The sequence below is a fragment of the Talpa occidentalis genome, unplaced genomic scaffold (assembly GCF_014898055.3).
Source record: "Talpa occidentalis isolate TD23 unplaced genomic scaffold, MPIMG_talOcc4v2.1 talOcc4.15, whole genome shotgun sequence".
Taxonomy (NCBI): Eukaryota; Metazoa; Chordata; class Mammalia; order Eulipotyphla; family Talpidae; genus Talpa; species Talpa occidentalis.
The window spans coordinates 42544342-42571994 of NW_023601543.1; the positions used below are offsets into that span (position 1 = coordinate 42544342).

Genomic DNA, 27653 nt, shown 5'->3' on the forward strand with positions numbered 1-27653 from the left:
TAATGACAGATATAAAGGATCTGACTTTAGATGATAGCAATGAAAATAAAAGAAAAGGGATAGAGTTAAAAGATTCATAAATGAAGAATTGTCAGATCTTGGAAACTGAAAGTATATGGGCAATAAGGGAAAAGTGAAAACTGATTTAAGGTTTCAATAATCTCAATTCCCTAGATTCTTCTTCCACCCTAATAAGCTATCTGATTATGTTTTTATTTGCTAGGTACCATTTGTACTTCATATATATTTTTAAAGATTTATTTATTAATTTATACAAGTACTGGGTACAGTCAGAAGCATGGGAGGTTGAGAGAATTCACCAGAGCCAGAGTGGAGAGCAGAACAGGCAGAGTGACGAAGCACACTGCGGAGGGGAGCAGCGGGCCACAGGAGAGGCCTGCGTGCCATGTGTGACCGTCGCTGGCGACCGGGGATCGAACCAGCGCTGCAGAGGCTCCAGGTAGCCTCGCAACCCAGCGCTTAGCCGCTGCGCCACCTGGGAGGCCCTGTACTTCATATTTTTTAATGGATTAATATTAGTTTCATTTCCCTGGGAAAATGCTTCAACCTTGTCTTTAAACCCTTCCTTAGAAGTAATTTAGGGCATTAAAAATTGTTGTAGACAGCTGAGTTTTTCCAGTGATTACTGAAAGAGCTTTGAGATAAGAAATAGGCACAAAGTATGAAGCTGAATAAAGTAATTACTACTTTATGTTCGAGTCCTCAATACTTGGATAAGGCTTGTCTTATTCCATAACAGTGACAGAGTTTTTGAAGGTTTCTCCTAACCCTGTCAGCAGAGCCTGACTTCTTTTTTTTTTTTTTTTTTTTGATATTTATCCCATTGAAAAAACCATTAATGCTACTTTGGCTCTGTGTTACTGCTGAGAAACTAGATTGCTTTTTAAAATTGCCTTATATGGTTTCCTCACAAATCTGATTTTATCCAGGCAAGCTGATGAAGAATTCCAGATCCTGGCAAACTCTTGGCGATACTCCAGTGCATTTACCAACAGGATTTTTTTTGCTATGGTGGATTTTGATGAAGGTTCTGATGTATTTCAAATGGTAAGATCTTTGATTTATTCTATTAAGTAGAAATAAACTATGGATAAAATGGAATACCCATTTTTCACTGGACACAAGAAGTTAAATAAAACTTGTCTGTATAAGATAGAGAATAGTTAATGAATTAAAAGTTAAACTTCAGGGCCTCCCCTGTGGCGCAGCGGTTGAGCCCTGGGTTGCGAAGCTGCCCGCAGCCTCTGCAGCGCCAGTTCGATCCCCGGCTGCTCCCTGGCCACCAGAGGAGGGTCCACATGGCACGCAGACCTTTCCTGCCGCCCGCTGCTCCCCTCAGCAGTGTACTTCGGTCCTTCTGCCTGCTCTGCTCCCCGCTCTGGCTCTGGTGAATTCTTTCACCCTCCCGCGCTTCTGACTGTACCCAGTGCTTGTATGCATGTATGTATAAATCAATCAATCAATCAATCAATCTTTAAAAAAAAAGTTAAACTTCAGCTAACTGACCTGTAATAATACTAACCTATTAGAATATAGGAATAAGATGGTAATCAAGTGACTTTTGCATATTTTCCATTGTGGTAAATATATAATAAAAATTTGTCATGTCAAGTGCACAATTTATAAAGTAACTTTTTAAATCACTGCATGAATCCAGGCATTATGCCACCATTATGTAATATCAAAATTCTTAGTAGAGCTAGGTACCTGTCTTTAACCCCTTGCTTTTTGTCTTAGTGGAAAATCTCTTTCTTATGGTTTAAAGCTTAGCCTTTTTCCAGTGTCTTGGATCTCATACCCAGGCTCTCTCAATTATGACCTCTCTCACCTGCATTTTTTAAAAATCAAGACTTTATTTTTAAAGTAGCTTAAGGTTCACAAGAAAAGGTAGATGTGGAGATTTCCCAAGTTACCCTTGTCCCCAAACATGGATAGCCTCCCCAATTATCAGCATTCCCTACGATAGTGATACATTTGTTACCGTTGATGAACCTGCATTGACACATAATTACTCAAAATCATAGCTTACATTATGGTTCACTCTTGGTCCTATAAGTTCTATTGGTTTGGACAAATACAATGACATGTGTCTTTCAGTATAGTATAATACAGAGTATTTTCACTGCCACTTCATCCTTCCCCACCGGCTCTTGTTATCCTTGTTAACTATCTGTTAATTGTCTCCATAGTTTTGCCTTTTCAAGAATGTCATATAGTTGGATACATAGAGTAAGAATTCTCAGATTGATGTCTTTCACTTGGTAAAATGCATTTAAAGTTCTCCCATGTCTTTTCATGCCTAGGTAGTTCATTTCTTTTTTAACAGTGAATAATATTCTTTTACTTTATTTTGAGTATAATTTAATAGGTTAACTTCAACATACAACTATATTTTAAATGTAAAGAAACGGATCCAGGATCCAAAATAAACTACAGGCCATGAGGTTGGTTTTCCTTTTGTTTAAACAATTTGTAATGTAATGGCTCAACAAGTAAGGCAAATACTATGACTATCAAAGCTGTATTTTGCAACATACCACATCTAGAACAAGAGGTGAATTTAACAGAAGTGGGAGTCATCCTAATTAACCAATTTGGTAATATTGTGGCAAGTTGGTTTGCAGTGTCAAAAATGTCCATTCAAATTTCTTTTTAAATATTTATGCATACACGAGCTGGAGTACAGGGCAGAGATGGGGCAGCGGGGGGGGGGGGGAGGGAGGGGAGAGGATTCACCAGAGACAGAGTGGGGAACAGAACAGGCAGACTGACTGAAATACACTGCTGTGGGGAGCAGTGGGCGAGACAGGAGAGGTCTGCTACACCATGTGGGTTATTCCCTGTCCGGTCGGGGATCCAACTCATGCTGCAGAGGCTGTGGATTGCTTCGTAGTGCGGTGCTTAACCCTTGCCCCACCAGGGAGGCCTAAATTTCTTTTTCTTAATGATCAGAGGTCCCCTGTTATCTAAAATATTTTCATTGTGTTTCATTTGAGATCCATCACAGAATGGGTACTTTTTGAACCTCCAACAATTGCAGTACACAATTTTATCTCCCAAATCCTTCAAGTCAAAAGCATGTACTATCTTGGGTTTGTCTTTCTGAATGTGAAGATTGACCACAGATTTGTTGTGATGATCTGTACTACAAAATCTTTTGTAAGCTAGATAACCAGTAGCAGCTGTCCCAGTAGCAATGGTAGCTGTTGCAGTCCACTCAACTTACACACTAGAAGTCAAACTCATGTGGCTTGCGCGCCAGACACTAAGCACAAATGGCTCATATAGCGAGCCTGAGTCGAGGTGAATGAGGCATTCTGTTTTCTGGATGTACCACAGCTTATTTATCCTTTCAATTACTGAAGGACATTTTGTTGGCTTCCCAGTTTAGGCAGTTATGAATAAAACTGTGATAAACATTCATGTGCAGGTTTTTGTATAAATTTTCAACTCATTTTAATACATATCAAGGAGTATGATTTCTCAGTCATATGTCTGAGTTTTGTACGAAACTGCCCAACTATTTTCCAAAGTTACTATATCATTTTGCATTCCTAATTGCTCCTCATCCTCACCAGCATTTGGTGTTCTCAGTGTTCTGGAATTGGTCGTTCTAATAGGTGTATAGTGGTATTGAATCGTTTTTTTAATTAGCATATCCCAAATGACATATGATGTAGAGCATCCTCTCAAATGCTTATTTGCCATCTGTATATCTTCTTTGATGTCTGTTAAATTCTTGGGCCCATTTTTTAATCAGATTGCTTGCTTGTTGCATTTTAAGAATTCTTTATATATATGTTTTTTAAAGATTTGTTTTATTTATACATATAAGAGCTGGGGTACAGGCCAGAGGTGTGGGGGTATGAGAGGATTCACCAGAAACAGAGTGGGGAGCAGAACAGGCAGACTGACTGAAATACACTGCTGAGGGGAGCAGTGGGAGAGACAGGAGAGGTCTGCTGCACCATGTGGGTTAGCTCCCTGTTGGGGATCAGACTTTTGCTGCAGTGGCTGCTAATAGCTTGATAGTGCTGAGACTTAACCCCTTGCTCCACCAGGGAGGCCCCCTTTTTATGTTTTATTTTATTTTATTTTATTTTTTTTAATAGAGGCATGTTTTTATTTATTTGTTTGTTTGTTTGTTTTGTTTATACATGCACTGGGTACAGTCAGAAGCGCGGGAGGGTGAGAGAATTCACCAGAGCCAGAGCGGGGAGCAGAGCAGGCAGAAGGACCGAGGTACACTGCTGAGGGGAGCAGCGGGCGGCAGGAGAGGTCTGCGCGCCATGTGGGACCCTCCTCCGGTGGCCGGGGAGCAGCCGGGGATTGAACCGGCGCCGCAGAGGCCGCAGGCAGCTTCGCAACCCAGCGCTCTACCGCTGCGCCAACGGGGAGGCCAATGTTTTAGATAACACTCGTTTATCATATGTGTCTTGCAAATTTATTCTCCCAGTCTATTATTTATTGTTTCACTCTCTTCACCCCCCCATTTAAACTTTGTTTTAATGGGTCTCAAAATTTTGTGATGAGTTTCTGGTCCAATTGTTTCCATTAAAAATTATTGATATTGGGCCTCCCTGGTAGCGGAAGGGGTTAAGTCTCAGCACTATCAAGCTATCTGTAGCCACTACAGCAAGAGTTCTATCCCTGGCCAGGTAGCTAACCCACATGGTGCAGCAGAACTCTCCTGTCTCACCCGCTGCTACCCTCAGCAGTGTATTTCGGTCAATCCACCTGTTCTGCTCCTCACTCTTTCTCTGTGAATCTTCTCATCACACCCCAGCCCCCCGCCTCTGGCCTACACCCCAGCTCTTGTATGCATAAATGAGCAAAAATAAATCTTAAAAAATAAAATAAAAATTACTGATTTTAAAAACTAATAACTTAATCCAACCACTATGGAAAGCTGTGTGGAGATTCCTCAACCTACTAAAGATAGAGCTTCCATATGATCCAGCAATTCCACTCCTAGGTATTTACCCAAAGGACACAGAAATATTAATTCCAAAGAGCACCTGCACCCCTATGTTTATAGCAGCACAATTTGCAGTAGCTAAGCTTTGGAAACAACCCAAATGCCCAAAATAGATGACTGGATCAAGAAGATGTGGTACATATACACAAAGGAATATTACTCAGCAATAAAAAAAGATAAACACATGCAATTTGCAGCAACATGGATGGAGCTGGAAGGGATCATGCTCCATGAAATAAGCCAGAAAGAAAAAGAAAAATACTGGATGGTCTCACTCATAACAGGAATCTAGAAAACCTAAATCAGGGACCAGGAAAAAGAATAACTATAAGAAAGAAAAAATCAAAATCAACAAACAACTATAAACCAGAGACACACTTTGGGGAGGGGGCGGGGAAAGGAGGGGTTGGGGTCAAAATCAGGGGGTTGTAATTGTATGGGGAATATAAAAAACAACTAATAACTTAAAACTGCCACACAAAAGAAACCAAATGGTCCACAAAACCATTTTCCTTTCCTTCTGAAGGTTTTATGGTTCCTTGTTATCATTAACCAGTCTTTTACTATTAGACTTAAATGGCCAATTGAGATACAGTTCTAAGACTGTTCTTCCACCACTGAGTAAGACTGGGGTGACAGGTATTGCGAATAATATTCACTTAGCCTTCTGAGCTTTCTAGGGAGACTTGGTGAACTTGCCAGCTCCAGCTGCCTTCTTGTCCACTGCTTAGATGACACCCACAGCAAACTGTCTGTCTGATGTAACAAATAGCAAAATAGCCCAGAGGAGGACAGTCAGAGAATCTCTCAACACAGATTGGCTTGCCAGGAATGATATCAACTATGGCAACATTACCAGATTTCAAGAATATGGAGGCATTGTCCAGCTTTTTCCCAGAACAATGATGAGCCTTCTTCAGCTCAGCAAACCTGGCAAGTAATGTGGGTGATGTGACAATCCAGTACAGGTGCATGTGCAGCGCTGATTTGGCCAGGATGGTTCAGTATAATCAACTGAGCTGTCAAGCCAGTAGCATCCATTGATTGGTCATTTTTGCTGTCACCAACCACATTGCAGTTTTGAACATCTTTGAGAGACACATTCTTGACATTGAAGCCCACATTGTCCCCAGGAAGAGCTTCACTCAGAGTTTGATATGGCGTTTTAACAGACTTAAATTGTAACATTGGGGCAAAGGTGACCACCAAAGCAGGTTTGAAAATACCTGTCCCAACTTGGCCCACAGGGACAGTCCCTATAGCACCAATTTTGTAGATGTCTTGGAGGGGCAGGTGCAGGGGCTTTTTAGTTGGGTGAGTTGGTGGCAGGATACAATCCAAAGCTTCAGGCAATGTTGTTCTACTGGTGTTGCCATCTTTTTTTTTTTTTTTTAATTAATTAATTTATTTATACAAGCACTGGGTACAGTCAGAAGCACCGGAGGGTGAGAGAATTCACCAGAGCCAGAGCGGGGAGCAGATCAGGCAGAAGGACCGAAGTACACTGCTGAGGGGAGCAGCGGGCGGCAGGAGAGGTCTGCGCGCCATGTGGGACCCTCCTCTGGTGGCCGGGGAGCAGCCAGGGATCGAACTGGCGCTGCAGAGGCTGCGGGCAGCTTCGCAACCCAGCGCTCAACCACTGTGCCACCGGGGAGGCCCTGGTGTTGCCATCTTTATGAGTAACTTTCTATCCCTTTAGCCAAGCATATTAACACTAGGCTCCACCATGTTGTCACCATTCCAACCAGAAATTGGCACAAATGCTACTATGTCAGGGTTGTAGCCAATTTTCTTAATGTAGGTACTGACTTCTTTAACAATTTCCTCAAATATCTTCTGGCTGTAGGGTAGCTCAGTGGAATCCATCTTATTAACACAAACAATTAGTTGTTTTATATCCATTGTATAAGCCAGAAGAGCATGTTCATGGATCTGCCCATTCTTGGAGATACTGGCTTCAAATTCACCAACACCAGCAGCCATAATCAGGAGAGCACAGTTGCCTGAGATGTGCTGGTAATCCTGTGTGTGTCCTGGGGCATCAATGATAGTTACATAATACTTGCTGGTCTCAAATTTCAACAGGGAGATATCAATGGTGGCACCATACTCACTCACGTTCAGCCTTCAGTTTATCCAAGACCCAGGCATACTTGAAAGAGTCCTTCCCTCCAGGGGGCCCACTTCACAAATTTTTCAATGATTATTTTGTCAATCCCACCACTTTTGTAGATCAGATGGCAAGTAGTAGAATCAACATGTCCAACAGTGACAATGTTGATGAGTCTTTTCCTGGCCCATTTTGGCTTAGTTTAGCTGTGGCTTTCACGATACCTGTATTCTGGCAGCAAACCTGTTGCAAAAAAGTTGTCTCATTCTCTTGACTTTGTCTTTGCGAAGCAAATTTTTTTAAATTGAAGTATAATTGGGCCTCCCTGGTGGCGCAAGGGATTTAGATGCAACCTATGAAGCTATCCGCAGCCACTGGAGCACGAGTTCAATCCTCGGCCAGGGAGCTACCCACATGGTGCAGCAGGCCTCTCTTGACTCACCGGCTGTTCCCCTCAACAGTGTATTTCAGTCAATCTGCCTGTTCTGTTCCTCACTCTGTCTCTGGTGAATCCTCTTACCCCCCACACCTCTGGCCTATACCCCGGTTCTTGTATGCATAAAGTAAATCTTAAAAAAAAATTGAAGTATAATTAACATGCAATATTAATTTATTTTAGCTTCATGTATACAGTATAATGGCCAACATTTGTATCATTTTTTAAAAGATTTGTTTTTATTTATGCATATAAGAACTGGGGTATAGGCCAGAGGTGTAGGAGGTGAGAGGATTCACCAGAGATAGAGTGGGGAGCAGAACAGGTGGGTATACTGAATTACAATGCTGAGGGGAGTAGCAGGCCACACAGGAGAGGTCTGCTGCGCTATGTAGCTTAGCTCCCTGGCTGGGGATTGAACTCATGGCACAGTGGCTACAGATAGCTTCATAATGCTCAGACTTAACCCCTTGCACCACCAGGGAGACCCCCTATTGGGGTCTTTTTAATATGTGCCATTCTTACAGGTGTGAAATGATATCTCATTGTAGTTTTAATCTGCATCTCTTACTAGAAGTGATGATGAATGTTTTTTTCATGTCTTTGGCCTTCTGGATAGCTTCTTAGTGGATCTCAGTCTGGGTTGAGTGGTGACAGCCTAGACTTTGATAAGTGGCCTCTTCTGTAGGGAAGTTCACATGCTCTGACCTGATTCAGGCTATAGCTCTTCTGTGTTAACCTCAGAATTAACCAGAAGTCATTGATCTGTGCCCACACCTCTTCCATCCTGGGTGCCTGCTTGCTATCCCCATATACAGTGCAGTGCCAGGTCTTAGTAGAAACCCTGATGTTTGCTTCTGCCCAAGTCAGTAGCTATAGGGGGTTCTGCACAGCAGCCGCGCCTCCCTCTTATGGGTTGAACTGCCCTGCTGTTACTTTAAACAAAGTTCACTAAGAGTATTCCCTACCTCTTTCAGTCAGATTGATTATCCTATTGTGTGAGCTTTAACTGCCACTTTACTGTACTGGTTTACTTTTCCAATATTTTAGTGGGAGTTTTTAGGCTTTTCGGTATGTATTAATATCATCTGTAAATAGTGATAATTTTTACTTCTTCTTTTCCAGTTTAAATTCCTTTTATTTCTTTGTCTTCCCTAATTTCTCTCTCACTAAGATTTCCAATACTATGTTGAATAGTACTGGAGCAAGTGGTCATCTATGTCTTTTACCTGATCTTGGAGGAAAAGTGGTTTTTCAGAGGTATAATATTAGCTGTTGGTATGTCATATATGACCTTTATATTATATTGCTGTATATTCCACTATCCCTATTTTTTGAGGGTTTTTAACCATAAATAGATGTTGATTTTGTTAAATCCTTTCTCTGCACCATACAGGTATGGTCATATGATTTTTATTTCTCTGTTTATTGATTTGGTGAGCTATGTTAATTGATATGCTGGTGTTGAACCATCCATGAATTCATGTAGTAAATTTCAGAATGGTGTATGAGCCTTTTGATGTATTGTTGAATTCATTTTGCTAAGATTTTGTTGAGGATTTTTACATCTATGTTCATCAGGGATATTGATACGTAGTTTTCTTTTTTTAATATCCTTATCTATTTTTTGTGTCAATACAATGTTGGCCTCATTAAATGTATGTAAGAGTGTCCCCTTTTTATTTTCTGAAAAGAGTTTGAGACATATATGTATTAGTTTGTCTTTGAGGTTTGATAAAACTCACTAATAAAATTATCTGGTCCTGGGCTTTTGTTTTTTGGGAGACTTTTGATTACTGTTTCAATTTCTTTGCTTATGACAATATGTTCAAATTTCCTATTTCTTCTTGATTCATTCTTGGGAAGTTGTATAATTCTAAGAATTTGTTTCTCTAAACTATCCAATTTTTTGCCTTAAATATGTTCACAATAGTCTCTTACAGTCATCTGTATTCCTGTGATGTGTGTTGTAACTTCTCTGTCATTTCTTTTTCTCTGAGTGAGCCCAGCTAGAAGTTTAGATATTTTTTATTATAATTTTATTTATTTATTTATTTTTAAGATTTAAAAATTTTATTTATGCATGCAAGAATCAGGGTGTAAAGCCAGAGGTGCAGGGATTGAGAAGTGTGCTGCCAGGAAGACCCTATTTTGATTGTAATTTTGGAGAACCAGATCTTGGTTTCATTAACCATTTTGTACTGTCACCTTCTAGTTCTATTTTCTCTAATCTGCTCTAATTTTAACTTCTACTGTCTTTTGATTTTATTCTTATTTTTATAGTTACTTAAGGTGTATAAGGTTAGATTACTTGAGATCTTTCTTGTTTTTGATGTATGCTTATATTGCTATATACTTCCTTCGTAGTACTGCTTGTGCTTATCCCAATGATTCTGATAGCTTGTGTTTTCATTTTCATTTGTTTCCTGTTACTTTTTAATTTCACCTTTATTTTCTTGTTAACCCAATAGTTACTCTGTAGCATGTATTGCCCACTTTTTCTTATTTTGTTTCATGTAATTGTGATTAGAGAAGATGCTTGATATGGTTTCAATCTTCATGAATTTATTGACACATTTTGTGAGCTAATCTGTGGTCTGTCCTTGAGAATGTGCCATGTGCACTTGAGAGGAATGTGTGCCCAACTTACTGGGAGTGGAATGTCCTATAAATGTCTGTTAAGCCCATCTGGTCTTATTGCTCATTTAAGGTTTTTGTTTCCTTGTTGATTTTCCATCTGGTTCCATTGATGTGTTGCTGTTGGTATGTGTTTTTAGGATTGTTAATATGTGCTTTATATATCTTGATGCTCCTTGGGTGCATATATATTGATTGGTTTTATTCCTTTTCTAGTTACTTAAGGTGCATAAGGTTAGATTATTTATTTGAGATCCTTCTTGATTTTGATGTGTGCTTTTCTTTTTTAGATTTATTTTTATTTATTTAAGCATACAAGAAGTGGGGTGTAGGCCAGGCGTGCTGGGGGTGAGAGGATTCACCAGAGACAGAGTGGAGAGCAGAACAGTGGATCTACTGAATACACTGCTGAGGGGAGCAGCAGGTGAGACAGGAGAGGTCTGCACGCCATGTGGGTTAGCTCCCTGTCTGGCTAGGGATTGAACTGGTGCTGCAGTGGCTGTGGATAGCTTCATAGTGCTGAGACTTAACCCCTTGCACCACCAGGGAGGACCCAACACTTTTTTTTAAACATTGTAGTACTTATTATTTTGTGTGTGTGTGTGTGTGTGTATAGAAGAACTGGGATATAGTCCAGAGGTGCAGAGGGGTGAGAGGATTCACCAGAAACAGAGTGGGGAGCAGAACAGGTGAATTTACTCAAATATACTGCCAATGGGAGCAGCGGGTGAGACAGGAGAGGTCTGCTGTGCAATATGTGTGTTAACTCCCTTGCCTGGGATCATACTCAGGCCGAAGTGGTAATAGCACTGAGACTTAACCACTAGGCCATCAAGGAGCACCCCCCCCCACTTTAAATATTTCACTCTACTCTGTTGTGAAGTTCACAGTACATATGCATATGCTCACTAATAGGCTGAGGCCTAATCATAGGATTATAGAATGTTCCCCTCTCCCAACACCTCACTCTTACATGGTTTCTGAGGAGCTGGATATAATTTTTAGCTGTTTTTTGTCAGTTAAGCTGTTTTATTTCCCTAGCTTCTTTCAGAGTTTCATCTTTCTCTTTGGTATTCTGTAGTTTGAACATGGGCCTGGTTATATTGTTATTGTCATTTATCCTGTTTGATGTTCTCTGAACTTTCTGAATCTATGATTTGGATTCTAATGTTAATTTGAGGGAAATTCTCAGTCATTGATTCACGTATTTCTTCTGCTCCTTTCTCTTTATCTATATTCTCATTGTGTGTTACTCCTTTTGTAGTTGTCCCACAGTCCTTGGATGTTTTCTTTTTTTTCCTTTTTGTCTTTTGATGATTCTATTGATACATCATCCACCTCACAGATTCTTTCCTCAGCTGTTTCCAGTGTACTAATAAGCTGTAAGGAGCAGGAATGGCCACTGAGCAGGTTTTCTAGGATCCCAAGCAGACCGGGTTAAGGAGTTCTGGAGCCCTCAGGGGTTTTGCAGGTCTTTTATTGGGATTACCAGGTACACAGCAGGCAGGGGTGCTGGGGGGCCGGGAGGCTGGTAGGTCTCCCAGCCCCCAGCAAGTCTTCACTCTATCTGGGCTTTCCGGCCTTCTCTGCCTCTCTCTTGGCTTCTGTTCGTTCTCGGCTTCTTGGCTTCTGCTGGCGTCCCCGTGATGCCGACCTTAAAAGCCCAGTCTTAGTGCAGGTGAATCCCATCTACCTATGCCCACACCCTATTCCAGGTGTCCACCGTCAGGCATGCATTCAGGAACGCAAGGATCCATCATCTGTCCTGATGGCGGGAGGGCAGAAAAGCCTGACATTTTTCCTTACCCTACATAAGCCCATCAAATACATTCATTTCTATTTATAGTGTGTTTCCTCTCCTGCATATCTCTTTGGTTCTTTCTTAGAATGTCCATCTTTCTGCTAACATTGCCCATCTGGTTTTGCATGCTGTCCACGTTATCCATTAGGGCTATTAACATATTAATCATACATATATATATGTATATTTTTTTTTTGTGGGACCCTCGCCTCGCAGCCCAGTGCTCAACTGCTGCGCCACCAGGGGAGGCCCTTAATCATATATTTTTAAAAATTCCTGTCCTAATGCTTCCAACATCCTTGCCATATCTGGTTCTGTTAATTGCTCTGCATCTTCAAATTGTTAGGTTTGGTGTTTTCGTTTTGTTTTGTTTTTTGGTATGCCATGTAATTTTTCTCCATAGCCAGAAGTGATATACTGAGTAAAAGAAACTGGTGTAGACTGACCTTTAGTAATATGGTAGTGAGGTGTGGGGAGAGGGGAACATTCCATAGATCTTTTAGTGAGCCTGTGGCTATATGGACTGTAAACTTCAATTTCTCAATTTTGTCCCCCCCCCCCACCTTAGTGAACAGGATGACTGAAATGAGCTAGTTGTTTATTTCTCTTCTTTCAGTAAGTATCTGATAGTACTCCACTAGGTTAAGCTCTAGTTAACTAGTTTCCTCTCAGGGCAGGCCTTGTTAAATACGCTGAAGTATTTAAAGTAGTTCCTTTTCCCCTCCCAGTGCCGGAAGGAAGCATGAGGAGATTTGACTCCAATATCTATTGTGGGAACCAAGTTGAACTTGTAGAGGTAAATCTCACAATATTGTAGAGGGCTGTCTGTGATTGTATCTGTAGCGGCAGGAATGGACACGGAGCAGGTTTTCTATGACCCGAGCAGACCGGGTGAAGGAGGAGAGTCCTGGAGTCCTCGGTGGCTTTTGCAGGCTTTTATTAGGATTCACCAGGTACATGGCAAACGGGGGTACTGGGGCCTCCCAGCCCCCAGCAAGTCTTCACTCTGGGCTCTCCGGCATTCTCTCGTGTACTCTCGCCTTCCCTGCTTCTCCATTCGTTCGGCTTCTGCTGGTGTCTCCGTGACACCGCCCTCATAAGCCCAGTCTTAGCCCAAGTGAATCTCATCTACATATGCCCATACCCTCCTCCAGGTGCCCGCCATCAGGCATGCGTTCGGGACCATAGGGTTCCGTCAGAAAAGCCTAATACTTTTTATGTTACCCTGCAGTATCCCTTGGAGTTTTTAGCTATCAGAGTTGCCCATACTGAACCTCCACAATTTTTCAGTTACAGATCAGGTTTTACTAACCTGGCAGTGGTTTCTGAGGTGATTTCTGCTCCTGGGTCTTTGTTCCAGTATGCTTGATTATTTCTCTGGTCTTTGAGAGTTGTCATTTGTTCTGAGTCCTTCCCTTTGTTAGGGATCCAAGAACAGTTGTTGATTTCCCAGTTTGTCCATCTTTTTATGTGTTAGAATGGAAGTGACTTCCAAGGTCCTTACATACAGTACTGGACCTTAGAACTTTCAACTGTATTTTTACTTGTACACTCAAGGATGTAGATTTAATTTTGTTTATAAATGTGTCTGACCAATGGAATTGAATTGAAAACCCAGAAATAAGACCACACATACATAGTAAACTTATCTATGACAAAGGAGCAAAGAATATACACTGGAACAAGGCGAGTCTCTTCAATAAATGGTGCTGGGAAAACTGGACCCTGACATGCAAAAGATTGAAACTAGACCACTACTTCACACCATACACAAAAAGCAACTTAAAATGAATAAAAGAATTGAATGTAATCCTTGAAACCATAAAATATGTAGAATAAAACATAGGGAAAACACTTCATGACTTATACCTCAGAAATATCTTTGAGGACTTATCCCCAGAAGCAAAGTAAATGAAGGAAAAAATAAATAGCTGGGATTACATCAAACTAAAAAGCTTCTGTACAGTGAAAGAGATAGCAACCAAAACAAAGAGACATTCCACAGAACAGGAGAAAATACTTGCATACCATCCAACTGATAAGGGACTGATTGCAAAGATCTACAAAGAACTTATACAACTCAACAAAAACAAAGCAGGGCCTCTTTAGACGCAAGGGGTTAAGATGCAACCTATGAAGCTGTTCGCAGCCACTGCAGCACAAATTCTATCCCCGGTAGGGGAGCATCCCATATGGCGTGGCAAACCTCTCCTGTCTCACCCCCAGTTCCCTTCAGCAGTGTATTTCGCTCAGTCTGCCTGTTCTGTTCCCCACTCTGTCTCTGGTGAATCCTCTCACCCTCCAAACCTCTGGCCTGTACCCCAGTTCTTGTATGCATAAACAAATAAAAATCTTTAAAAAAAAACAAAAAGCAAACAACCTAATCAAAATAATGGGCGTAAAACCTAAAATGACACTTCTCAAAAGAATAAATGCAGGGCCTCCCCTGGTGGCGCAGCAGTTGGGCTCTGGGCTGCGAAGCTGCCTGCAGCCTCTGGCCGGTTTGATCCCCAGTTCGATCCCCGGTTGCCGGGCGAGAGTCCCACATGGCACTACAGACCTCAACTGCCACACCCGCTGCTCCCCTCAGCAGTGTATTTCTTCTTCAGTCTGCCTGTTCTGTTCCCCCTCTGGCTCTGGTGAATTCTCTCACCCTCCTGTGCTTCTGACTGTACCCAGTGCTTGTATAAATAAATAAATAAATATTTTAAAAAAGAATAAATGCAAATGACCAACAGATATATGAAAAAATATTCAACATCACAAATAATCAGGGAAATGTAAATCAAAACCACAATGAGATACCACCTCATGCCAGTGAAATTGGCCATATTAAAAAAAATCTGGCAACAACAAATGCTGGTGAGTATGTGGAGAAAAACCCTCTTACACTGCTGATGGGAATGCAAACTGGTCCAGCCACTATGAAAAGCTGTGTGGATGATCCTTAAAACACTAAGGATGGATCTATGATATGATCCAGTGATCCACTCCTGGGAACATACCCAAAGGACATAAAAACATTAATTTGAAGGAAAACCTGCACTCCTATGTTTATTGCAGCACTATATACAATAGCTAACAACCTAAATGCCCAATAACAGATGACTGAATCAAGAAGATGTGGTATATATACACAATACTGTCAACAATTGAAAAAGATGGGCCTTCCTGGTGGTACAAGGGGTTGAGCACAGCACTGTGAAGCTGTCCACTGCCTCTGCAGCATGAGTTCGATTCCCCGGCCAACCAGGTTGCTACTCACATGGCGCAGCAGACCTCTCCTGACTTGCCCGCTGCTCCTCTTAGCAGTGTAATTCAGTCAGTCTGCCTGTTTTGCTCCCCACTCTGTCTCTGGTGAATCCTCTCACTCCCCCACCTCTGGCCTGTACCCCAGTTCTTGTATGCATAAATAAATAAATCTTTAAAAAAAAAATATTTGAGGGCCTCCCTGGTGGCACAAGGGGTTAAGCACCGCACTATGAAGCAATCCACAGCCTCTGCAGCACAAGTTCAGTCCCCAGCCGGCCAGGGAGAAACCCACATGGCGAGGCAGACCTCTCCTGTCTCGCCTGCTGCTCCCCTCAGCAGTGTATTTCAGACAATCTGCCTTTTCTGTTCCCCACTCTTGTCTTTGGTGGATCCTCTTACCCCCCGCATCTCTGGCCTGTACCCCAGCTCTTGTATGCATAAATAAATAAATCTTTAAAAAAATTGAAAAAGATAAATTCATGCCATTTGTGGCAACATGTGTGAAACTGTAAGGGATTATGCTAAGTGAAATAAGTCAGAAGGAAAAGGAAAATATCTGATAGTGTCACCTATAGGGGGATGCCGGAGACCAGCTCCAGTGAACAGGATTGAGGAGAGGGATCCGAAAGAACTGTCATAAACAAAGAAATGACAGACACAAAATAGAGTTTAAGAGAAGCTGGACCCAGGTGATGCAAGGCACTCAGTGTCACGAGTGCCTGGAGCACGCTGAGTGCCTAGAGCAACTCTTATTTATTGAGACAGACCACTCCCTAGGTTAGTTACATGACAATGGTTTATTCTTTTATTTCTTAGTATTCAGCATTATTCTGGCCCACATTCACCACCAAGGTTCTGCATTATCAGGTTATTCTGTTCTCTTTTCTAATCTAGTTTGTTTCCCAGGCATAGTATTGCTGACAGAAGAAAAACATCCTGATTTATACACAGGCCAGTCTTCCAGCCAGTGCTGATCAGTCTTTTTTAGCCATGCCCAGTCTTCCAGTCATGACCCTGATATTTTCCTTGTCTCAGCACTTCACACCTTAGTGTCTCCAACAGGGGCAATAGGGAACCTGAGCAAAGTATCAGGAAAAAGACAAAACTTGAAGGCAAACCATAGATCTGTGGCTTACAGCAGAGCAGAGTGGGAGGGAGAGGGGTCAAAATGGGGAGGGAAGAACACAAGGGACAATGGGATGGATCATGGGGACTACACCTGAGGGGAGAAAGCAAATATTGTACAAAAATGAACAGTGATTTGAGAAAATAAAACAATAAAGTAATAATTAAAAAGTAAATAAATGGGGCCTCCCTAGTGGCACAGGGGTTAAAGTCTCAGCGCTACCAAGCTATCGCCAGCCACTGCAGCCTGAGTTTGAGAGTTCGATTTCCAGCCAGGGAGCTACCCACATGGCTCAGCAGATCGCACCTGTCTCCCCCACTGCTCCCCTCAGCAGTGAATTTCAGTAGATTTGCTTGTTCTGTTCCCCACTCTGTCTCTGGTGAATCCTCTCACCCTCCAGCACCTCTGGCCTGTACCCCAGTTCTTGTATGCATAAATAAATAAAAGTAAATCTTTTTTAAAAAGTAAATAACTATGTCTCACTCATATATTTGGATATGTTTTACTCAGTAATAATTGAGTAAAAGATTTTAGGTATAAAATCTTTCTGTACATCTTTATATAAATGACTTCCCAGTCCCAAACTTCGTTATGTCCCAAGTTGAAACTCCTGTCTCTACCACGTCTACCCAGACCTAGCCCTTTTGTGCCATTAATGATACTTGTTTATCGTCTTTGTCACTAATGATACTTGTTTATCATCTTCATATTTTTCTACAACATCCATCATAGCCATTCCCCCATTACATTCCAAGGTCCTCATATTTTCTTGCTTAAACAAATGTAGCAGCCTTTTGACTGATTCACTTATTATGAAATCACTTATAATACTCTGTGTGTATTTATGTATGTATGTATGTATGTATGTATTTTTATGTGTATATATATGCATATATATTTAAAAAACACTGTAATTATCACCAGAGTTTTTTCTAGAGATTATTAATAAGAATACTAGAGAAAATTTAAATTTTTTAAGCAAAATCAAATTTTAATTTTCAGGGTATCAGGAATGATGAAAAGTCTGAGATTTTATTCTACTTGCTAGCTAACAAGTTAGTTGCCAGTTTCATTGATTCTAGTAGAACACATAGCACCCCTTGGTCAGAGTAGAGGACTTGATTGCTTATAGCGACAGTATCCAAAGTATTGTTATTTTATTTCACCAGTTTCCTAAGAATTGATTTGGTTCAATGATGTCATATTAGAATATAATCTTGGAAATATAATAATAGTGATAATACACTATCCATTAGATCAAGTTTTCATGAGGATGTGGGTAACATATTTTTCTACATTGATGGAGTTAAATATAAATTGCACAACTACTTGGGAGGTCAAGTTGGTGCTATTTAATTTTAATTTAAAATATTTCTTCCCTATTACCTAAAAATTCTACAAAAACATTGCCACATGTGTACAGGAAGATGTGTGCATGGATGCTTATTGCAACATTACTTTTAATTGAAAGAAAAGGGGGAAAACACAGTAAAAAGGGGAAAAACACAACAGTAGCATAATTAAGCTGAGAATTAGATTGATATATTGGTGCTACCACGGTTAGATCTCAATCAGTTTGAATAAGAAAAGAAAGCTACAGAATGATACAGTGAATATGATACTGTTTATGATAAAATGAAGCAGATACAAAGTAATATTTTGTTTTCTATTGGTACATACACATATACATGAATTCAGAAAGGTCTAGAAATGGTAACAGTGGCTGCCAAAATGAACTGATATTGGTCCTTCTACCCTGCCATTTTTTTTTTTCAGGCGCTGTGAAGCTGTCCGCAGCCTCTGCAGCAGTGGTTTGATCCCGGCCGGCAGGCGAGGGTCCCACATGGTGGGGCAGACCTCTCCTGTCACACCCACTGCTCCCCTCAACAGTGTATTCGGTCAATCTGCCTGTTCTGTTCCCCATTCTGTCTCTGGTGAATCCTCTCACCCTCCCACAAATCTGGCCTGTACCCTGATTCTTGTATAAATAAATAAATCTTTTAAAAAATTACTGTTAGAAGGATTTTATTGTGAGTATAGAATCAAAGCAAGAGAAATGGATTTTTTTTTTACTGGTTTCTTCAAATTTTAATTGTCTTAAATAGTGAATTTCCTTTACAGAGTTTTTTTTTTAAAGATTTATTTATTTATACAAGAACTGGGGTACAGGCCAGATGCGCGGGAGGATGAGCAGATTCACCAGAGACAGAGCGGGGAACAGAACAGGCAGACTGACGAAATACACTGCTGAGGGTAGCAGCAGGCGAGTCAGGAGAGGTCTGCTGCGCCATGTGGGTTTCTCCCCTACCGGCGGAGATCGAACACGCACTGCAGAGGCTGCGGACAGCTTCACAGTGTGGCGCTACAGAATTACCTGCTGAGGGGACTTGACTGCTGACGTCTATTGGTCAGGATCTCTACCATATACTTACATTTTCTCTTTTCCACAGGTATAGTTATATCATGTCAAGAAAAATAAAAGACACATGAGTAAGACTTGATTTCTTTACCTTAGCAATTCCAGTGTAGTCTTTCAAGCATACCATGGTCTCATGATAGTGAATAGAAATGTGTGATGCTTATGAGGAAATATTTGTGAATCTTTTAGAATTTTTTTTTTTTTTTTTTGCATATAGTTGCCAGTTTTGTTTTGGTTTTCACCACCATTGTAGAGATCACTATCTTACCCTGATTTTGTTTCCTCCAAATTGAGAATGTACTCTATTTGAACTTTGTCTCAGCTATATAAGAAACTTTCAGTTCTCATAAATGTGTCTTATTTCATAATCTCTGAACAGATTAAAATGTTACAGTATGGGAGATTTTCCATTCTAAAGGAGTAAAATGTAGGTTTCTTAACCAGGAATTTATATTTTGTCAGTAGAATGTACTACTTAAGATCACAGCTAGGCTTGGGTTTGAATCCTTGCTCCACCTCTTACTTCTAAGGCATATGACTTAGCCTGCCTAAATCTGGGTTTCTTCATTTTTGTAAAATGACTAAATTTCAAGAAAATACTTGCTGTTAAAATTACTTTCTTGGGCCTCCCCAGTGGCGCAGCGGTTGAGCGCTGGGTTGCGAAGCTGCCCGCGGCCTCTGCAGCGCCGGTTCGATCCCCGGCTGCTTCCCGGCCACCGGCGGAGGATCCCACATGGCGCGCAGACCTCTCCTGCCGCCCGCTGCTCCCCTCAGCAGTGTACTTCGGTCCTTCTGCCTGCTCTGCTCCCCGCTCTGGCTCTGGTGAATTCTCTCACCCTCCCGCGCTTCTGACTGTACCCAGTGCATGTAAAAACAAACAAACAAACAAAATAAATAAATAAAACATGCCTCTCTAAAAAAAAAAAAAAAAAATTACTTTCTTGATAACTTGTATTTTCACTTTTTATTCAGCTAAACATGAATTCAGCTCCAACTTTCATCAACTTTCCTGCAAAAGGGAAACCCAAACGGGGTGATACATATGAGTTGCAGGTGCGTGGTTTTTCAGCTGAGCAAATTGCCCGGTGGATTGCTGATCGAACTGATGTCAATGTAAGTTTTCCTACTTTGAAGAAATTTACTTTGCCATTACTCACCTTGAAGTTTATTGGAAGGTCGTAACTGGTCTTGTGCCCATATCACTGAAGTATGGTAATAGTTTTGCAGTCCCTATTCATAAGTATCATTTAACAGAATTATCCTGATAGAGTGAATTTTTGCAAAGAATTATCCTGATAGAGTGAAATTGCAACACAGCCCCACTATTACCTTATTGAATTCACCATGGAAATTACTTTTTGACTTTATTGAGGCCATGGGCTATTTAGTTATATTTAGTAAATAACTTGGTTTAGTCTAGAAGATGTTATGTTGTGGTTAAACAGATAATTTATTGTACCTACTTAGAAATCATTGTAGACTGTTTTGATTAGGATAAAAAGAAATATGTCATTTTTTTTCCTGAGAGAAACCATACTAATCTTGATTATTTTCATTTCAAATTATTTTGATCAAATTAACTTTGTCATACTTAAAAATATTTTTCTTCCTTTTCCATTAGATTAGAGTAATTAGGCCTCCAAATTATGCTGGTCCCCTTATGTTGGGATTGCTTTTGGCTGTTATTGGTGGACTTGTGTATCTTCGAAGAAGCAATATGGAATTTCTTTTTAATAAAACTGGATGGGCTTTTGCAGCTTTGGTGAGTGGATTTTACTTTTTTTTTTTTGAAAGATTTATTTATTTATACAAGAACCGGGGTACAGGCCAGATGTGCGGGAGGGTGAGAGAATTCACCAGAGACAGAGCGGGGAACAGAACAGGCAGACTGACTGAAATACACTGCTGAGGGGAGCAGAAGGCAAGGCGGGAGGGGTCTGCTGCACCATGTGGGTATCTCGCCAGCCTTTGGGGAGCAAACCCACGCTTCAGAGGCTGCGGACAGCTTCACAGCGCTATGCTCAACCGCCTGTGCCACCAAGGGAGGTCCAGTGAGTGGATTTTAGAAGAAAAATTCTTAAATAAAATTCCTAATATTGTATTGTTAGGTTGCATTTTGTTGCTTTCTTACCTGTAGGAAAGGATTTTTTTTTTTACTTTATTCCTTAATATCAGTTTTCTCCATTATCTCATTGAATGGGCAGAGTTTAGAAGAACTGATTGTACCCAGTTTTTATTTTTTTGATAGATTGTCACCACTATGAAAATCTGCAGCTCTTTTAAAAATATTCTTCTAAAAGACTTTCCGGTATTTGATTTTGAAACTTGTCAGCTTATTTATAATTTTAGAAGTTCTTTCCTTTCAACTAAATATTACTGATTACTGTGATCTTAGTCGTGAAATATAGACCTTAACAAATAATTTATCCAAAAACATTTTTCTTCATGTATTGCTTGAGTTGACACACTTTCATATACCTATTAATCTAATCAGTGTGGGGACAGCTTCACCATGTTGCATGAGTATTTCTTTTTTGTTTCCTAGTGTTTTGTGCTTGCTATGACATCAGGTCAGATGTGGAACCATATAAGAGGACCACCATATGCTCATAAGAATCCCCACACAGGACATGTGGTAAGGGAAGTCTGGGATTTCTTTCCATTTTATGCCAAAGTTAACCTTAGTGATGATTGCCCTGTGAGACCAGTGTCAGTATATGCTGGAACTAGATATAGTTTTGACTTTCCAATCTCTCTGTATTAATGAACTTCATTTGCTGAAAAGACTGTATTGTTCTTAAAAGTGGGAAGGTCCTTAGTCCATTTGGTGAGTCCTTTTGCTGAAGTGACTAAAAATGAAAGACAGCCTTGAATTAAATAAAATTAATCAAGTAAAATTAAACCTCTACTGTTTCTAGGAAATATGCTATATATTATTAGAAAAATATAATTTCTGTGTACATGGATTCTACATTATTGTACCTCATGTCTTATACACTGAAATACTAGTTTTGTCATATTTTCTGTTATTGAAAACTGTAGTATAAATACAATGAAAAGGCAAAGAATAAATAATACAGAAGTAGCTTTTATTTTAACCAAACTTATTTACTGATGAATGTCATGGACCCAATGTTTATCAACATCAGGTGAATTTCATAGGGTTTGAAAATAGCCCCTGTTAGGATTAGGAAACCAAATTTAAACATATATTTAACGATTAAATTTTATCTCTTTTTTCCCCCCAGAATTATATCCACGGAAGCAGCCAAGCCCAGTTTGTAGCTGAAACACACATTGTTCTTCTATTTAGTATCCTCTTTTATAATAAGTCTTTGCTGCTGTTTCTATTTGTCTATTTACTCACAATTTAGGATTTTCTTTACAGCTTTTGGTTAAGACTGCCCTTTATTAATGCAAGTCATGATATCTTTGAAATTATATTACCATGTCATCTGTAATAGCCTAATCAGCTAAAACTTCTTATTTGAAGCTCTGTACTTTGGTTGTAAATTGAGACTACTTAGATCTTCCAGGCAAGAATGGAATATTTCCTTCTTGCCGATACTGTTTCAGTGAGATTATGATTTTAGAGAACAGTATTCTGTGAGTAAGAAAACACTAGTTGCTCAAAGATAAGGGTTATTTTTGACATACAACTATAGTATGTCCTAGGGACAAATACTAATTCCTGTGAATTTTGTAGCTGCCTTATTCTTATATTGTCCCATCTTCTCGAATGGCAGGTCACACTTTTCCTTTTCAATTCCAACTAATTTTTACTTTCTCATATCTGAAATTAATGAGTCTGTAAACTGCAAGGGTAGATAACAATGACATCAGATGGGTCAGACTCTAAATTTCATACTATTTTTTAAAAGATTTATTTATTCATGCATACAAGAACCGGAGTACAGTCCAGAGGTGCGGGAGGGTGAGAGGATTCACCAGAGACAGAGTGGGGAGCAGAACAGGCAGACTGACTGAAATACACTGCTGAGGGGAGCAGCAGGCAAGACAGGAGAGGTCTGCTGCGCCATGTGGGTAGCTTCTTGGCCAGCCCAGATTGAACCTGCACTGCAGAGACTGCGGACAGCTTCACAGCACTGCACTCAACCACCTGCACCACCAGGGAGGCCCTAAATTTCATACTATTACTGAACATAGTTAATCCAACTGAATCCATAAACAGTGTGACTGTGAAACAAATTAACAAAGTAAGCAAATGTGATACTATAGATTTGTGCTTCTCAGACAAGGGGTCCCAATGTTGATATATTTGAATCAGTTGTAACCCAAGTTGTTGGAAAATCTGCTCAGTGAGTTAATGGTAAATTTGTTTGCCCTTAGATCATCTCATCATCGAGGTGACATAGAGATCATCTAGTTTAACTCTTATTCTAGTGAAAGTGAATTGTACTAGCTAAGAATAGGCTAAGAACTTGGACAGTGACTACAACCAATATGAGTAATGAGATCTCTTATAAAAAACGATCTTAGGATTTCACAAGAAATAGAGGATAAAGAAATTATTTATTTTTCAAATCCTAAAATTTAAGTTGAAAATGTTTGTGGTTGGTGGATTAACAAATTATTATACCTTGGAGATGTTTTAGTATCTGGTAATAGTCGTAATTGTACATTGAAATTGAATAATGGAGCAAAAAGGTAGTTAAAATTGTAAGATACTAATTAGTTGATTTGTGGTTTATATTAGTTGGTTTAGCTTTGTATTAAAACTTTAAATATAATTATAGAAAACATTTGAGAAATTCAGGTTTTTTTCTTGTACTTAATGATTAAGCAATACTTAAGTTTTCTCATACTGCTAGAACAGATTACAAGCCTATAGAATATGGAATTTCTTATACATTTACTTAATAGGATACAAAGTGGGAATGGTTTTTCAGAGTGATTTTCTTTCCTTTGTTTTGCTTTTTTTGGTAGTGATTGGGTGAGTTCAGGTAATATTTTCTGAGCAATTATTTTGCTAAGTGCCATGGTGCATGATTTGCCTAATATATAAAGATTACAACATACTGCTTTAAGTACAGCAACTAGGTAGGATGGTGAGACAATGAATAAAGCTATTTACTTTGTTAGAGATAGGGAACTTTATGGAAGACTTAAACAGTACCCCCCTTATTAGTAGAATTGAAGCCTAACCCTCAAAACTTTACAGTTACCATGTTGGGCCTCCCTGGTGGCCTAGGGGTTGAGTCTCAGTACTGTCACTGCTACAGCTTGAGTTCAGTCCTGGGCCAGGGAGCTAACCCACATATGGTGCAGCAGACCTCTCTTGTCTCACCTTCTGCTACCCTCAGCAGTATATTTCAGTCATTCTGCCTGTTCTGCTCCCCACTCTGTCTCTGATGAATCATCTCACCCTCTACACCCCATTTCTGTAACAAAAAAAAAAAAAACAAACCCACAAAGTGTGTTATCTGTTTAATGCTTTTGATATTTTTTCTACATTATATTCCCAAATGGTTTTACTAAGAAAAGGGGGTGGGAGGTTTGCCTTCAGAAGTGTATATGTACACTAATATATCCCGGAAAGTCCTAACCATCATTATTACTTACATCATTATTACTCTCGTTTTTTAAAATTGCTAATTCAATAGGCAAATAAATTGTAGGTCATTTTTTACATCTATCTTAGACAATAATAACATAATATAAACATTCTTCTACAATTTCATAACTGCTTCATTTAATGCCTTTGTTATATATAATTTACTTTATTTCTGCTAGCTCTTTAATAGCCTAGTTCTTGTATGTTATGGAATACCACCGACTCTATTTCCCCTTTAGTTTTCCCAGACAAACATTTAATCATGATTTTGTACTTATTTACAACTTATTTCAATGTTTATATCCCCAACTAGAGTATAATTTTGTCAGTGGAAGGAACTGTATTTCATCCAACTTTGTAACTCCAACAGCTAATAGAGCCTGCCATATGGTAGGCAGTATTACAAAAAAAAAAATTAAGGAGTGAGTAAGTGAAATGAAACAATACACGTGGAAGTGCATCATAGTTCTTGATACCTGTGAACAGCACACAAAGACCTTTGTGGTATAATATGAGATGAAAAACACTAAGAATGTAAGTGGTGATACAAAAACAAACAGTTGCAAAAACAAATCTTAACCTTTAATCTGAGTAACCTGTAACTAAAGCCTATAGAAATGATCAATCCTTACACTTACCCACATAAAAAGAACCTCAGAGAGAAAAAATAATCACTGGGTGGGGCCTCCCTAGTGGTGCATGGGGTTAAGTCTCAGCACTATGAAGCTATCACCAGCCACTGCAGCATGAGTTTGATCCCCAGGCCACATGAAGCAGCAGACCTCTCCTATCTCACCCGCTGCTCCCCTCAGCAGTGTATTTCAGTCATTCCACCTGTTCTGCTCTCCACTCTGTTTCTGGTGAATCCTCTCACCCTGCCCACCACACACATATCTCTGGCCTATTCCCCAGCTATTGTATGCATAAATTAATAAATCTTAAAAAAATAGGAAAAAAAGGGCCTCCCTGGTGGCACAGGGAGGTTAAGCACCGCACTATGAAGCAATCCCCCACCTCTGCAGCAGGAGTTCGATCCCTGGCCGGCGAGAGAGAAACCCACATGGCAAAGCATACCTCTCCTGTGTCACCCACTGCTCCCCTCAGCGGTGTATTTCAGTCAGTCTGCCTGTTCTGTTTCCCACTCTGTCTCTGGTGAATCCTCTCACCCCCCCCCCCACATCTCAGGCCTGTACCCCAGCTCTTGTATGCATAAATAAATAAATCTTTTAAAAAAAAAAAAGGAAAAAGAATCACTGGAGAAGCCTTAGCTGAGCAACTAAAACCATGATGAATGGGTATTGTTCCTAACAAAAGAATATTGAAAAGAGAGTACAAAATGGTAATGAAGGGATGACTAGACAAATTATAGTGCTAATTATAAATTCAGGCAATATCTGAACACCTGTTTTTCCCTTTTTGGTTAAGTATGCCCCCCATGTAGCATACAGTGTGTGTGTGTACACATGCATACATAATTTGGGCTTTTTAAAAAGATTTATTTATTTTTAATGATTTATTTATTTATACAAGAACTGGGATACAGGTCAGAGGTGCAGGAGAGAGAGTGGGGTGCTCCCCAGGGAGAGTGGGAAGCAAACAGGCAGACGGACTGAAGACACTGCTGAGGGGAGTAGCGGGCGAGGCAGGAGAGGTCTGCCATACCATGTGGGTTTCTCCCTAACTGGCCAGGAATCAAACCACGTGCACTCTTTGGACAGCTTCACAGTGCAGCGCTCAACCTGCTGCGCAACCAGGGAGGCCCAAGACTTTTTCATTTATGCATACAACAACTGGGATTTAGACCAGAGGTGCAGGGAGTGAGAGGATTCACCAGAGTGCAGAGCAGAACAGGCAGATCTACTGAATTACATTGCTAAAGGGAGCTGCAGGCGAGACAGGAGAGGTTTGCTGTGCCATTTGTGGGTTAGCTTTCTGGCCGGGATGGAACTCAGGCCTTGGGGGTGATAGTGCTAAGACTTAACCCCTAGGCCACTGGGGAGACCCCCTTAATTTTGGCATTTTTAACTGCTCTAAGTATTCACCAAACTACAAGGTAAATCACTCATTTCTACTAGAATGCATTCTATTTGCTATAAATTTTATTTTTATGTTAGTATTCAACCATGCCTTGTAGTACCCATTTGCATGAATAGTACTGTTTTGTGTTTATGTAGATTCCATTATTCAACTGAATAAAAGTGAGCTCATGGCATATAGGGTTTTTTATTATTAGAATAGGAAAAATTATATAGTAATTAATTTGTAAATAATTGTAATTTGTGCTTTAAAGTTTAGTTGTTGCAATTCTGGAGGATTTTTGAAAAGTTTGTTTTTTTCAAATAAAAGTTGCTGTTCTCTCTAAATGGTGCACATTTCAAGTGTATTTGCTAGGTTGGGGGAGTGGTTGATATATTCAAAATGACTATTTTTTTTTTTTTGTGGTTTAATAACTTTGACAGTCAGTGGTTGGTTCTTAACCACATTGGATTTTTGAATTTTTGAAAGTGGCGATAGGTACGTAGGTTAACCAAAGTATATACTGTGTTTGGTGAGAATCTTAATCCACATTTTGTTTTTTGGAATACTGCTTATGGAGATAGTATGGAATACTTATTCCTTTGACCCAGGCAGCTTTCTTGAGCTTGGTGTCACTACACATATCTGAAGCACCCATCTTTTTCATGGCAAATTTCCAGATCTGTTTGAGTACTCAGGGTGCACGCTTCTTGAGGCCTACTCCATGGATGCACTTGTGAAAGCTGATGGTGTGTTCTCTGATCACTACTTTGTTGATGACAGAATGGCTTTTCACTACTTTTTTTTTTTTTTTTTTTTTTTTTTTTTTTTGTGGGAACCATTCTGCTGATCCCAGATGGGAAAGCAGTATTTTAAAAATGTGTATGAACATGGAAGCAATAGTTAAGAATGTCCAGGAAGGGCATTTCAAAGTACAATTTTGGGAAAAAAAAATCATATTCCATCCAAAATGTTATACTAGGATTTAGTTTAAAATACCAATTTTTATTTGTACAAATGAAGTGATTTTCAAACCTTAGTGTTTTATTCTGTCTTTCTAATAAATATTGCACTGCATAGACACAAGGTTACTTATTTTAGTTTTTGTAATTAAAAGTTTGTTTTATATATTTATTCATTTTAATTTCCTTCTGTCGATTTCCTTAAACATTTTTTCTAAGATGGTGGGGTTACCTTAGGGATGGTACTTTTATGTGAAGCTGCTACATCTGACATGGATATTGGAAAACGAAAGAGTAAGTCATAATCGTATACTAAAATA

General features: G+C 39.8%; 1 protein-coding gene and 2 pseudogenes across 1 annotated transcript; 1 reads left to right on the forward strand and 2 right to left on the reverse strand.

Annotated features, from left to right (window-relative positions):
• The first annotated feature begins 2 nt into the window (after positions 1-2).
• MAGT1 (magnesium transporter 1) lies at positions 3-27653 on the forward strand. Its single transcript, XM_054695888.1, has 7 exons — positions 3-64; positions 897-1068; positions 19753-19893; positions 20402-20542; positions 21326-21415; positions 22029-22092; positions 27553-27653. Exons 1-7 carry the CDS (start codon positions 3-5, stop codon positions 27636-27638), a joined length of 756 nt encoding a protein of 251 aa, XP_054551863.1. The 3' UTR covers positions 27639-27653.
• Positions 1890-3267, reverse strand: LOC119246386 (CDGSH iron-sulfur domain-containing protein 1-like; annotated as a pseudogene).
• On the reverse strand, positions 5655-7300 carry LOC119246055 (elongation factor 1-alpha 1-like; annotated as a pseudogene).

Excerpts from the sequence above, each read along its gene's own strand:
- MAGT1 (XM_054695888.1), top strand. The coding sequence starts at position 3 with ATGACAGATATAAAGGATCTGACTTTAGATGATAGCAATGAAAATAAA. Across the intron at positions 20,543-21,325 it reads GATGGGCTTTTGCAGCTTTG|TGTTTTGTGCTTGCTATGAC; the intron begins GTGAGTGGATTT and ends TTTGTTTCCTAG. Across the intron at positions 21,416-22,028 it reads ATCCCCACACAGGACATGTG|AATTATATCCACGGAAGCAG; the intron begins GTAAGGGAAGTC and ends TTTTCCCCCCAG.